Source organism: Thunnus maccoyii, chromosome 4, assembly GCF_910596095.1.
Source record: "Thunnus maccoyii chromosome 4, fThuMac1.1, whole genome shotgun sequence".
Lineage (NCBI taxonomy): Eukaryota > Metazoa > Chordata > Actinopteri > Scombriformes > Scombridae > Thunnus > Thunnus maccoyii.
In genome coordinates, this window is record NC_056536.1 from 2,589,542 (window position 1) to 2,604,019 (window position 14,478).

A 14,478-nucleotide genomic window follows, 5' to 3' on the forward strand; every position below is an offset into this window, starting at 1 on the left:
GAAGGCTATCCTACCACAATCACGTACACCCCTCAGTTTAGTAACACCATCACACTGTCTGTTAGTTTACTACTTCCCGTAGCTCAGTGACAACAATGTCCCGTGTTGAGGGGGGTGTGGAGTATGATTCTGAAACACAGTAGCATATGGAAGCGGCTATGTCATACGAATGCCCCATATCTGAGAGACAACACTTTAAAAGGAGCAGTTTCCAACAGCTCCTGTTATCAGAATCAGGTGTCAGGAATGCGACTCCAATTCCTGGCATACCTATGTGCATCAAGCTAAAGTATAAAAGACCAGAGGGTGCTGCTGTGGGCTCAGCATCCAAACAGCCACTGAGCAAAGAAGCTAAAAAGCATCCATCCATCTAATACAAACACCAGGAATTCACAGAGAAACATGCAACTGTCTTCCATTCCAGTCTGCGGCTTCCTCTTCATCTTAAACCTGCAATTATTCAGCACATACCCCATCAGCACCACCCTGACTGACACTGACATGGACATCTTAAAGGTAAGTCTCCAAATGAGTGATTCTGAAAGCTGGGATTTCGGAGCCCCATCATGGGTCCCAGTGGAGGCTTTAGGCAAGGTGCAGCAGCAAGACAGAATGTTTTTATTTACAGTATTGAAGTTGAATTTATCTGAGTAAGAGAATGTATTGTATGATGACGTCTATTGCCTTCATACATTTCATCAACCGCAACTTCCTGTATAGATCCCTAGGACTATATGTGATCAAATGGCTCTGTGATCTGAAATGTGGTTCTTGATGTAAAATCAGTGTTTCGAAAGATTAAGTATGAGCATAATGAATACCTAATGAACAATTAATGCTGCAACATTATAGTCAACAACATGACATTAAACTGAAAGACATTTTGCCTGATAATGTTTATCTGGGACTTATCCTGACAAAGAATGTTTCAAAAGCTCAATTATTTAAGATTACATTTGTAAGATTTAGTCCAACTTATTTTGTCTTATCTTGTCTATGTGGATGTTGCAGGTGCTCCTTCACATACTAGAGGAGTCTGTTTCAGAGCCGACTGAGGTGGACCAGAGAGTCTCTCCAGAGAGGGAAAGTCTTGACAGCTGGAACACAGAAGAGGCAGCAGATGGACAGCAGCACCAAAATGGATTGGACAAGGCTGCAATCAGGGAGTTTCTCTCAGCCAAGGACCTGAAGAGAGTCCACAACGACTCCTCTAGGAGATCCTCTGGCTGCTTCGGTCGACGGATGGACAGAATAGGCTCCATGAGCTCTCTGGGGTGCAACACTGTCGGCAAATACAGTAAGTTACTGTAACTTCACTGCAGTAATATACAGGATTACTGCAGCTCAAGGTTGAACTGATATAACCTTTGAATGTTAATGAGATACCTGAAAGTTATTATAATAGCCAATAAGGAAAAAGATTGAACTCAACTGCTAGTGTAGTGACACAAAAGAGGTTGGGAAACTACACCATCCACCATTTGTGCTTTTTCCCTTCATGCTGTCTTCATAATTTCTTCATTTCGATCATGTTGCATAGTCTACAATATGTATACCATGAATTTATATCATAAAACTAGCATGAGAAAACCTGAATAGTTTTAATGATATATTTGTTGTTCTCTTGTTCTCTTGCAGATCCAAAGTGAAGATGAAGTCTTACCATCTAAATTGTGGAACTGCAATGTCTTTACCAAAATCAATATTTTTATTCAAATGCTATTTATTTACTAATATTTATTGAATATTGTTTGTGGCTTACACGTATATTTATTTAAATGGATGCAACGCTGTTCTTTATGTGTCTTCAATGTTTTAATAAATGTTTACAACTGCAAATCATTGAACTGAGTGTACCCTCAGCATCACCATACGTGGCAAAATAGTTGGTAAACACATTTATTGTATGTATATGGATACAATAATGCAACATTAATGAATGTATCTCTACCAAACCAGTGTAATCAATGAAACAACAAATGACTACCACAAGTGTTGAAAAAGGGTGTCCCATGTTGGTATTGGTAGGAGTGCATTTGGTTATTGGTAGTAATTCATAATTATCATAGAAAATTATGAATTATGAGATCAAGGGATTATAATATTAATCAATAATTCGGGCACCAACTGTTAAAGAACCTCACAGGGGGGACACAACTGTCAGATCTGTGAGGAGCACAGTTGGTTATTAGCAATAATAAATAATTATCAGAGATAATTATTAATTATAGAAAAATATAGAATTATCAATATGAATTAATAATTATGGGGCACCACCCGGAAATTGACAGAGTTCTAAAAGAGTTCTAGAATATTAATATCTGAAGGATATCAGTATTCACAGGTGAACACAGAAGGTATGAATTTGAGCTCTGGCTCCCTCAATCAGCCATTTTTCACAATATATAAAACACAATAATGACAAAAGACATCTCTTTAAAGATATAACAGTGTTTATTAAACTTGGCAGAATCAACAAAGTTAAAAAATGCTCTGATCAATAAACAACTATTCTAAAATCTAGTTCTACCTAAGCAAACACATTAACAACAGCTATGTACAATGCAGGTGAAGACGTGTGTGTGCATGTGTATGTGCACGTGTGTGAGAAACAAGATGGCGATGTGATCTGATGTGATGACGTCGAGGGTTTAGACCATGGATGTATAAAGAAAACTAGATACAGCATCAGAGGCGGGGCCGCATTCATTCCTGTGAAAGTTGCTCAGTAGCGCATGAAGCCAAAAAAGTTTGACTTCCAGGTATAAAATTACCTGGATGTTCCGGGATAATTGGGCCCATAGAGCAAGCACACTGGTGACTTTCGCTGGCCAAGCCGGCTACTTCCGGTTTAGCCCTAACTTGAATGGGGATAAAACAATTCAATCTTTTACACTTTCAAAATGTGATCTGAACGGCTCGAATTCTGACAGTGAGACGAGTCATTTCGTGGGAGTTGTGATGCTCAAAAAAATGTATCCACTGATTTACGGACGTTTCTTTCACAATGTAAGTCTGGGGGAAAAAGTCTTTTGGGTCCAATAGCGTCACCTGATGTTGTAATTACATGGTTTGGCCACTATGTCAGATTGGTTTCACAGCCCGGCACAGTTCCTTGGGGCTTGGTTTAGACGTGGACATGACTATGGGAGGAAGCCACATCACACGAGAACCAAATGGCGGAAGAGACGGCGGTGTCTTGGTAAGACAATAGCAAGATGGCGCCGCCTGGTGGTCTTGCACTCACCCAATACCGTGTAAAACGCACGTCAGATGGCAGATAAGGACGGACAGGGTAGGTCTTTATCTGACATTATCTGACCGTCAGATGTGTAAGAAGATGTGTGTGAGTGTGTGTGTGTGTGGGTTAGTCACAAGAGTGGGAAGAAAGAGGAGGGAAGCGACCGTGAGGGGAAGAGAAGTGGTTCTTTTGTCCAACACGCGTAGGACGGCAGTCTGTACCGCACGTTGTCTGGTTTCTGATTGACAAAGCAACTTACTTTCTCTCTCACGGTGGCACAAACACAGCAGTAGTCCCGAGCGGGACAAACAGGAGACAGTCTAGCATGGTGAACACAACTAAACAGGCAGCAAACTTCAAACAAAGGGGCTCGGCAGTCCATCAATTCACACAACAAGAATGTCTCCGCCCAGACTTAAACCTCTTACTTGGTCGCTTCAGAAAGCGGACAGGGTGTGTGTTTGAGTCCGTCTTCGGGTCTGGATCTTCCTTCTGCAGGCAGTGAGAGCGCTGGTTGAAGCAGAGGTTCTCGGATCCGGTAATTGTGTTTGGTTGAACACGGGGCGAAGTCTCGTCTCGTCCTGTCCAGCGAGGGGAGTCTTCCAGTCGGTGAGGGAAAAGCACGTGCACGGGGTTACCTCCTTCAGTAAACTGGCTCACGGAGGCAGCGAAGCTTCCCCCAGCTCAGTCACAATGGAGTGCATGTTTTTCTGGGTGCCCTCAGTTTTTTAAGGGGCGGTGACGTCAGAACTGTGTCACCGGGACTGGAGTGTCTCTGCCAATGAGAGACTGTTTGTTGAGACTGTTTCCGGTTTAGCACCTAGGTGTGAACTGAACAGTGCATGTTAGAACAGTGCATGTCCAAAATGGACTCCCTTTGTCTCCTGGGCGCCATTTCTGGCTATCAGGCTTTGGAACTTGCATGCAGGCCTGCCTTTGTCTCATGGAGTATGAGGCCCAACACCCAGAAGGATCAATAATTGGTCCTCTGTCATTTACTCTATACATAAATAATATTACTTTCCAAGTGAACTCTGCAACACCCATTTTACGGAGATGATATTATCTTGTATGCCTTGGCTTTACTGCAAACAAGGTCTTCTCCAGGTTAAAGTCTGTTTATGATAACCTCCAGTCTAGAGCACTTTTACAGATTTAAAGCTTCATCTAAACTCCAAAGAGACAAATTAGTACATTTTACAAGAGCAGAAAGCTCTGATGTTCCCATTCATATCCTATCCATACATTCAAATGAAATATAATGGTTAAATAGCAGATTGTCCTACAAGGCTTAACTGCTCGCTCAAAAAACTAAAAATTCAAAGTTGATTTGATCGATTGGTTTATTGATTGATTGATGTGTAAAAAGGAAAATGAGTGGAGTTAACTTTATTGCCATCACATCAAAAGTAGGAACCTGGCTTGGTGAGCTCATAGTGCAATAAGACAAAATTCACCACTACACTACACAACATATTAACTAAACCAATTTATAAATAAATATATTAAAATACATAAAATACCATAAATAAATACAAAGAATCTAAGATGTTCCCTAAAGTGCCAGTTTTACTGTTGAAGAGTGGAATAGCCTCAGAGCAAGTCTTTGTCCTGAATGCCTGATATTTGAAATTAAGTTGTTAGTATCTCCTCTCAGAAAGTATGAATCATCCCCAACAACAATATAAAAAAACAATATTCATAAAGCTGAACTTTTTAAATGGGAATGACAGATGTAGGAAGTAGCCAGTAATTTTAGATGCAGTCTTAACTATTTTCTCTAATGCATTTGTTTCAGCAATAGTCAAGAAATAGGTTACCAAATCAAACTTACCAAACTAAAATTAGCACACTTTCGGCAACTGATCTGTGAAACTGTGAAAAACTGAACCATAGTTTCCCTGGAAACTCCTCATTTGAATTTCCTAAAAAGTGTCATCTCTGATGAGCCAACATTAAGATTTTGTAAACATTTAAGGTTCACAGTGAGATTATAGTGCTAAGAAATTTAAACTGTGCCACATTCTCAAGTGGTTTTCTGGCAATTTCAAGAGCTAATTATCCACCTTCCCCTCTTCCAAAGTCTACAATCATCTTAAATTTTACAATATTAAAATGAGATTATTTCAACTGCACCAGCTCATACAGTAAGATCAAACAACTCCCTCCTATATGCTAATTTTGCCTGTTCATGTCACTATCTCAACCATCATAGGCAAAATTGACTATTTTAACTGAATCATCAAAGGTAGCACTTTGTATACAGGGAATAAAGCAGTGGAAACGTGTAGCAATTGCCCAGGGAGACCCAATGTTAATTGTAATTGGGTTGGGCTAATACTGAGAGATATAGGAATTGTCTGACAATGTCTGATTCTGTTCATAAAATATATTGAATAAGATATATTTCATACTGTGCTTATTGCTGCTTTTTCAAATAACTGTGCATACAGTCACCAAGCACTTTATTAGGAATACCTGTGCAATCTAATGCAATCCAATACAATAGCTCTGCTATAAATTCTAGTGTTTAATAGTTTAATATTTGTTTATTATTAATGTTTAATATTTTGTCCACCTCATTAATATACATGAGGGTGGCTTTATAATGAACACACTTTCTATTATAATGCTATCCAGTACATCACCACCCCCAGTACTCCATAATAAACATTAAGTAGAATTATCACCTTTCTGACAATGTCAACAAAAACTGAAAATGTATAAGTTTCATAAAAGTAGAATTCATGGCAGAACTGTTGTATTGGATTGCATTAGATTGTACAGGTGTTCTTAATAAAGTCTGTGGTGAGTGGATATATCAGTGATCAAGACAAAGTTCAGTTTCATCACCTATCATAATGACCACAGTCTATTATGAAAGCACTACATGTCTTTGTTTCCTTCTCTTATTTTGGAGGGAATGCCTCCATTCATCCGTGGAGCAGCAGAGCCTAGTTTTAACCTACTATGGTATTTATCAGGCTCAAGAGTGTAGACAGTGTTGAGTATTTGCATGGGGAATGCTGCATTCCTGTCAATATACACCACGACTGAGCTCAGAGGTCCGAGATGGCTCCTGAGGTCATGCCACCATTGGCTGGTAAGTGTGATGATACACAGACACATATACTGTACAAACACACACAGACACAGACACACACACAGACACACACACACACATCACCCACCACCAAGCACCACTTAAAAGTACATCTGACCAGCTGCCTTATCATGCAGAGGTGTCAGAATGTACTTGAGGCGATCTACAAAATGATGAGCCACTGACACTGACTGTCTGCTACATGGTAAGTGTGTGTATGTGCGTGTGTGTATTGTGTTTTAGCACGTATATAAAAGCTTGCAGTGCTGGCTATAGTATCACTAGCAGCAGCAGAAGGATAACATGAGGACTGCGGTCCTATGGGTCCTGCTGGCCCTGCTGTGTCAGCACGCACTGGTTAACAGCCATGTACTGGGAAGGCCCTCCTCTACCAGTGACCTGGCCCAGCTGAAGGTAAGAGACCATCTCACCCCTCTAGTCATCACACCTGTTTGTCTTAAGACTGCTCTGAGGAAGGGCAGGTTTATTGAGAATTAAAGATAGGGAGTAAGATAACAATTTAGTGTATTCCAATGTCAAAGATGAGTGGGGCTGTTGTGTTCATCCACATCTGTGTCTGTAACTTATGAATTCCTCATTTTAGCATCTGGATAGACATGGGGTAGGGTACTGTCACCTTGATGCGTCGTCTTATGCTAAACTGGGCTGGTCATGGAATTGACTTTACCTGCATTCACCCATTCTTTCGGCCTCTTGGGGGCAGCGCAACAAGCTGTAAAAACAGCAATGAAATCACTGTGAAGTTGATATGGGCAACATGTTAGCAAACAGTTAATTATTTAAGCATCCAGCAGGCACAGAGCCACATTATTATTTATTTGAAGTTGTGTTTCTGGCAATGTGATGAATGTTAGTCCAACATTCACTCTATTTGTGCTTAATTGTCATTGTCCTTTTTAGCTCTAGTTTGGTCACCAGCTCCTGAGAAAAATGTTTGTCTCTTTAGCTGCTAAATGCTCCATTATGTCCACCATTTAGTCTCTAACTGTGTCTGTCTGTTTGGTGCTGAGATGGGAAGTGTACACTGGGTTTATCAGAGCTTTTTCACTTAAATCAGAAGTTTGCTGTTTTAAGAGTTCTCTTTCCACCCCAGTATAATAGTGGTGAATGTATTTTTATTTGTTTTGCACAGAGCAGTTAAAATTACATTTTTAAAAATCTTTCCGGAAACAATCCTGGTTACTTTGGAAAAATTCACAGAACACACTGTTAACAGGTTTCTTTAGAAACACTTTCTACCAAAGTAAGAGTCCCTATGAAAACTTTTGACAATGAGGTTTCACTGGTGTTATTTAATCAACATCAAAATTATGTCAAAAATGTTATGTGCTTAACTGTGATTGTCCACAAAGTTCAAATATGTTGCTAGATAATGAATGTCTGCTTTAGAGAGGCAGTTAAATCTTGTTTGCAGTGTAACTGTGGGGAGAAAAAGGCTGTGCTCATATACTGTTCTCTAAGTGGATCGCCCACAACCTCCCTTGGCACAACAGTATTTTCATAGCAGTTTCTTCTGCTCCAGTGTTTGGGAGAAGCTAGGCTAAACATTTCCAGCTCCAGATGTTTTAATTAAATGCACAGGGATTAAACTGATATTTATTTTCTAACCCTAACCCTTGGAGCAATATTTCACAAAATTACTTTAATGAAGGAATGTTATTCGTTAAGCATTGGTGGAAATGGTGGAGGTATTGGTAGGTGTATTTTGGTTTCCTGTCTTAATGCTGAGCTAAACCATGTCCTGATTCCAGCTTTGTAGTTTTACAGACATCTCACTCTAAAAAAGAAAACAAATAAGCATGTTTCCACAAGTGTTGAACTATTCCTTTACCACTGAGTCAGTGGTAATAATTAACACCATACACTCACCTGTGCATGTATAGTACTTTCATAATAGACTGTGGTCATTATGATAGGTGATGAAACTGCTGTTCGTATTGGTCACTGATATATCCACTCACCATGGACTTTATTAAGAACACCTGTACAATCTAATGCAATCCAATACAACAGCTCTGCTATAAATTCTACATTGACGAAGCTTATACATTTTCAGTTTTTTTTATTGTCAGAAAGGTGATAGTTCTATTTTATGTTTATTACTGAGGTCGTAGTGGGTGGTGGTGGTGTACTAGGGTGCCTTATATTGAATGATGTTCCTAATATTTTGTCCACTGCATTAACTTACATGAGGGGGGCAAAATATAAGGAACACTTTTCAATATAATGCACTCCAGTACATCACCACCACCCACTACGACCTCAAAAAAAAACATCAAGTAGAATTATCACTGTTCTGCCCCAGGCTTTTGAGTTCTTTTAGCAGTGTTTTAGTACCTCCTAGTGGTGGGTTTGTTTGAACAGGAAGTAACCTGTCTGTACAAGAAATAGTTTTCATGTGATCTGAAAGCAGCCTTTTCTTCTCAAGCAGATTGAGGAGCAGACATGTATCTCATCTGCTGCCATCCCTTTGTTTAAGCTTGTGAAAGTATCATTTGTAAGTTTCTGTGTTATGTAATCTCAAATACTAATCGCATTTGGTGATATTTTGTGAACTTTGTAAGATTATTCTGTAATTGCTGAGAGTTAACGTGTTTGCCTGTTGTAGAGCTGATATAAGCTAAAATAGAATGTAGGCTGTTGTGCGAACTACATTGTATGTCAAGTGCGAGTGCATTATTATAATTTATTAAACATTCATATCAGAAATTCATACATTTTGGTTTAGTTAAAATTAATGTAGTATGCAGCAGTAAGCCATAGCTACCTTGTGTCACCAGCTCCAACAGTATTGAATCGTTTTGTATTTCGTTGTGTTTTCTACAGTTTCACTCTTGATTCATGAATGCATCTACAACGGCATCTTATTAAAGACAAAACTAAGATGATCCCTGACTCTCATGCATTTATTGGACGGAGTTTGGCTTGCTGTTAAATTGTGTTGCCACATAATGAGAACAGTACAATCACCTTTCTGATAATGTCAACAAAGACTGAAAATGTATAAGCTTCGTAAATCTAATGAAGTGGCCGGTGAGTGTATATATACACAATATCATCATTTTGTGCAATGTGACAGCAAAAATGTTATAACCACTTGAGGCATTAGAGTGTCTTGGCTACCTCTAGTTACAGACTGACTAGGGAGCTTATGTTTTCCAATCAGCATGTGTTTCCTTAAAACATGTTGGCAGAATGTAACTTCTTTGGGTCATGACTGTAAGGAAAGTATCATTTATTTGAAACCCATCTTCACCTCTCCACACTAGTCTTTACTGGAGCGCATTGAGGAGACTGTGGCTGAAGCAGCCCAGGAGGAGGCCTCTGAAGCTGACTACACAGGAACAAACCAAGAACCTGAGCGTGGCCAGACCAGCCGAGGATGGAGCCTGGACCAGGAGTTGGACCAAGAACCTTTGATATCAGACAGATCTCAACCACCCGCTGAGGGCCAGAGCAGGGCCGCGAGTCAGAGGAGCCGCCTGCAGGACTTGCTGCTGACCGCCAGGAAACGGGCCTCTGGCTGCTTTGGAGCCAGGATGGATCGAATAGGAAATGCCAGCGGTCTGGGATGCAACAATGGAAGAGGTAAGAATGGCAGAAAGAAATAAGATGAAGTTTGGATGAAGGATGCTAAAGCATGAGGGTAAAGAAACAAGAGTTAGAGTTTACAGCCATGCTAGCAGCTCTGAGCAGCTCTGGCTGTATTTACCCAAGTGGGAAAAAAACTATACTTCTGTATATTTCCTAAAAGTACATTTAGTATAACCTCAGTATACATTTTAAATATTTAAAATTACTACTTACAGTCATATTAAATTTAAACCACTCAAGTTATACTTAATATACTGAAAGCTGCCTTAGTCTTAAAAGTCTTAAAACAACAGTTAGGTGCCAAAATGAACACTGAAATAGTTTTTTCTTGCTGTAATAAGTCCTCCTGTTCATACTGACCATTAGAAGATCCCTTCATAATGTACTTACAATGTAACTAATGGGAATCAAAATCCACAGTCCTCCCTCTCCTTCTATAAGCTTCAGATAAACTTTTAAATGCATTTTGCACAAAAGACTGTGTGGACACACTGTAGATTTTGGCCCCTTACATTGAAAGCACATTTGAAGGGAATCTTTTAATAGCCAGTATGAACTGAAGGAATGATTGCAGCGTGGAAAACCTGTCAGTGTTCATATGGACTCCTTCTGAAAAATTATGAATCTGTCCTTTAATGCTTAAATACACTAAATGTATGTTTTCCTTGTATTTTTGGGTACTGTTGCCTTCCAAAGTAGTACATTAATATTAAAATATACTTAAAGCATCAGACGTACTGTTGAACTTATAATATATTGCCAATATACTGACACTGAACTTATAGAATTTTACCAATATATTCTGAAGTCAAAAAAATACTTGGAACATACCATTTTTAATATTTCATACATAAATATAAAATACTTCATTTATGGAAATGAGGAAAAAAGTATATTACTGTATATTTTCTGAAAGCATTTTAAGCGCACTTATTATAATTATATTAGTATTATAAGTGCACTATATGTTTATATTGAAATCACTCGATACTTGTAGTGAGTGTATTAAAAGTTGTACTTTGGATAAACTCAAATATATTGCAATTGTATTTGGCAGATATTGCTAGGTACTTTAGACTACAAAAATATCACACTAACCTATAAATATACTTACAGTATTAGAAGTATAATTGTTGTGCATAATAAAAATGCACTAATACCTTACTTGTAATGTATTCTCAACATAATGCAAACTAAAACTGAAATAGGCATATACTATATGAATATGCTTAAATACTGACATTAGCATTAAGTGCAAAGCACCACTGTGCCCAATAGTAATGCATGTTACTGTGTGAGTGACCATAGAGAAAGCTGTTTTTAAAGGATGGGTTCACAATTTTTCAAGTTGTCAAGTCAAGTCAAGCTGTTTTAAGACACACTTGAAAAACTGTGAATCTATCTTTAAAGTCTCTCTGTGTTCAGCTCTCAGTACTTTTGCAGCTTCTAACTGAATCTCTGTGGTTTGAAGTTTAGTTTCTATGCTGCGTTCTTGTTTGTACTTTTTAGATAGCTGCCTTATTTTACTGTTTCTTGATCACTTTCAGCCATATTGGATATGGATGTATAATAGTGGTGCTATTCTTCAACAATAACAGTCCCACACAACACGTTAATTATAAATAGTGCAGGGAGCAATAGTATAAGCAGAAACAGCCACAGTGAGATGTTAGATGAAGAGCTGCAGACAAGAGTTTTTCTGCAAACAGCACACTTCCAACATGTCATCAAGGTACAATACTTCTTTTAGCATGCCATGCTTTGATATGGAAAAACACTCACACCCTGCCAATGCGGCTTGACTGCTCGGTGCTCAGTGTGACTGCCCCACCACAATGAAAAAACCTTATATGTAAAACCTCACAGAGTAGCAAACATGGCTCTTAGTGTTGAAAGATCCAGTATTGATAAGAATAACAAAACCAGTGGTATCTTGTTTGTATTGTCTGAGATCTCTCTAACTGTGGGCTATGATGAACACTGCAGCCTCTTAAGGCTGTTAACATGAAATACATATGAATAAATACATTTCAGTGATGCTACATGACCATTTATTCACAACAAATCTTATTCTGTTGTTGTGTTTGTGTCATTTTTCCGTCAGGTTAGGCTGATAGTTTCCTGGGACAGATGTTGGATTATTGTTTTATTATCTCCAACTGAAGACACAACCAAAGACATCGGATATGTATGATTTTGCATTACTGACAGTTCAGCTGTGTGTATCTCTTGTATGTATTTCTGTTTGAAGTGACAAATGGGCTGTTTGTCCATTCCATTAACACCACAAAGGAGATGAATTAAATACATAACTGCATGTGGATTGCTACCAAAATCAAATAAAAATCTCTTTTTTCATATGAAGAATTCAGTAAGTTTTTTTCAGTCCTGGATCATAAGGTTACAGTACATGCTCACTGTTGTTGAAAAATGAAAACTGCTAATTATCTCTCCCCACCAACAGTCTTAAACCACTGCATGAAAAAATCAGTGTCATAATAAATATTAATAATCTCAGTTGGTTTGTGTTGGGTCACTTCTGCTTTTATCATTGTTGTACCCTTTTAATCATCTACTTATCATCACATGTATTGGTATACTGGGATTGGGATCACATGTACTGTACATCTCCTGCTGTCTGTTTTGAAGGGCTTGAAAAGCAAACCATTATACAATCTGTTCCATCTGATGTAATCTGAGAGTGTCACCCTCAAAAGAATAAACAAATTGTGTGCTGGTAGATGAGATCCCCAAGAGAAAAAGTAAAAATTAAAACAAAGTACAAAAGTAAAAGGCAAAAGTAAATTGGAAAAAATCAAAAGAAAACTGCAGAAAATTAAACTTGGATGCAAGTTGCCAACATTTTTTACTGTTTGTTCATTTTTCAAAATGATGTAAATATGTTTTAAATGCCTCTCATACAACGCATGCTGGAATAGACTCCTCACCTGACCAGGATAACTGTGTCTAGATGGATGGATATAAACCTATGTCACCCATTGCTTTCGACTTGCTGTCAAATAAAAATAGACTGCTGGGAGAGAGGTGATTCATGCAGGAAACATGGCTGTGACTCACCCATTAACTACTGTTGTCTGAATGCATTTGACAGCCAACAAGATGGAGACGTCACAGTGGGTTATTACAAAGTAACTGTCACACTGCTCTGTCCAGTTAGATTATGTAGATTATGGAGTTAGTTATGGAGTTATCAATTAAACTCTTGTAATACACCAATGAAGCATTTTAACAGCAGCCAGCTGCTGAGGTAGACCATCCTAAACTGACCTGAGTCCATTGTTCACGCCAAGTTTTATTATCTTGGGAGACTGGCAGGACAGAACAGTGTTGAAGGGAGCTGCTGAGATGTCGGTCTTAACAGTCTGATCCTTGTGATAAGGACAAGTGAAGGTTTTCTTTCCACTGTGCACCAGACTGACCGCATTACTAACTGAGCTATGTTCCCAGGCCAGACTTAATGTGGAAAACTCTGAACAGGGCTTTAGAGAAAGGCTTGCATCTATCGAAGTAGATGTCCCTGCATGAACATGCATCTATTCATTTGTAACTATGAAACTGTCATGTGCAAGTTGTCACTTTAGAATGAGTGTGAACCAAAAAGATTGGTGGAACTGATGCTGAGCCCAGGATAGATGGAAAATCATTTTAAAAAGTACTGTACATAATAAGATTAAAGATCTGCTAGCAGCTGCAATCTTACAATGCACCCTAGAATGCAACAGTCAGTGGTGGAAAGTAAGTAAGTACATTTACTCATGAACTGTACTTAAGGACAATATTGAGGTACTTGTACTTTGAGTATTTCCATTTGATGCTACTTTATACTTCCACTCCACTACATTTCAGAAGGCAATATTGTACTTTCTACTCCACTGCATTTATTTGACAGCTTTAGTTACTAAGATTTGACACAATGGATAATATAACAAGCTTTTAAAATACAACACATTGTTAAAGATGAAACCAGTGGTTTCCAACCTTTTTACTGTTGACCTCTTACAAAAAGCAGTGTGTAGTCGGGCTCACATTTCAGATGTCTACAAGTTGCTAACAGCTCCACCAAATAGTGATTCGTCCCTGTAAACTTCATATCAACAAATGATCAGATGATCCAATATTTCACCGAAGATTAGAGAAAAAGCCAAAAAACTGAAAACAGATTTGTGTATCAGAACTTTGTTTTTTCTTCTTTCGTCTCCCATTAATCAATTCACAACCCCTCAGATTTATCTGGTGACCCTTTGGAGGGGCCTGAGCCCTAGGTTGGGAACGACTGGACTAAAGTAGCTAACTGTATATAAAGTACTTGAAACTAGTTTAACCTCAAGCAGCCACAACAGTAACATGCTGCTCTAACACTGATGCTTCAGTGTTAATAATCTAATGATGTCATATATAATAATATATCAGTCAGAGGGACCAAACCACTACTTTTACTGCAATACTTTAACTACATTTATGCTAATACTTATGTGCTTTTACTTGAGTGAGATCTTTC

The 14,478-nt window shown here is 38.5% G+C and overlaps 2 protein-coding genes across 4 annotated transcripts; both read left to right on the forward strand.

Annotated features, from left to right (window-relative positions):
- The first annotated feature begins 253 nt into the window (after window positions 1–253).
- Window positions 254–1,747, forward strand: nppb (natriuretic peptide B). The gene is made up of 3 exons (XM_042409920.1): window positions 254–516; window positions 1,012–1,297; window positions 1,639–1,747. The coding sequence occupies exons 1-3, from the start codon at window positions 403–405 to the stop codon at window positions 1,647–1,649; spliced, it is 411 nt and encodes a 136-aa protein (XP_042265854.1). The 5' UTR covers window positions 254–402; the 3' UTR covers window positions 1,650–1,747.
- A 4,900-nt stretch (window positions 1,748–6,647) lies between these two features.
- On the forward strand, window positions 6,648–12,323 carry nppa (natriuretic peptide A). Of its 3 annotated transcripts, XM_042409793.1 has the most exons (3): window positions 6,648–6,758; window positions 9,635–9,953; window positions 12,064–12,323. In XM_042409793.1, exons 1-3 carry the CDS (start codon window positions 6,648–6,650, stop codon window positions 12,066–12,068), a joined length of 435 nt encoding a protein of 144 aa, XP_042265727.1. In that variant the 3' UTR covers window positions 12,069–12,323. The 3 variants fall into 3 exon arrangements, with proteins under 3 accessions (XP_042265727.1, XP_042265726.1, XP_042265728.1); XM_042409792.1 differs by lacking the exon at window positions 12,064–12,323 and having other exon boundaries at window positions 9,635–9,976; XM_042409794.1 differs by lacking the exons at window positions 6,648–6,758; window positions 12,064–12,323 and adding an exon at window positions 9,204–9,398 and having other exon boundaries at window positions 9,635–9,976.
- The last annotated feature ends 2,155 nt before the right edge of the window (window positions 12,324–14,478 follow it).

Bases quoted from the DNA above. Each gene is read 5' to 3' on its own strand.
- nppb (XM_042409920.1), top strand. From the start codon at position 403: ATGCAACTGTCTTCCATTCCAGTCTGCGGCTTCCTCTTCATCTTAAAC. The intron at 517-1,011 runs GTAAGTCTCCAA...TGGATGTTGCAG, and splicing joins CTGACATGGACATCTTAAAG to GTGCTCCTTCACATACTAGA.
- nppa (XM_042409792.1), top strand. From the start codon at position 6,648: ATGAGGACTGCGGTCCTATGGGTCCTGCTGGCCCTGCTGTGTCAGCAC. The intron at 6,759-9,634 runs GTAAGAGACCAT...TCTCCACACTAG, and splicing joins GTGACCTGGCCCAGCTGAAG to TCTTTACTGGAGCGCATTGA.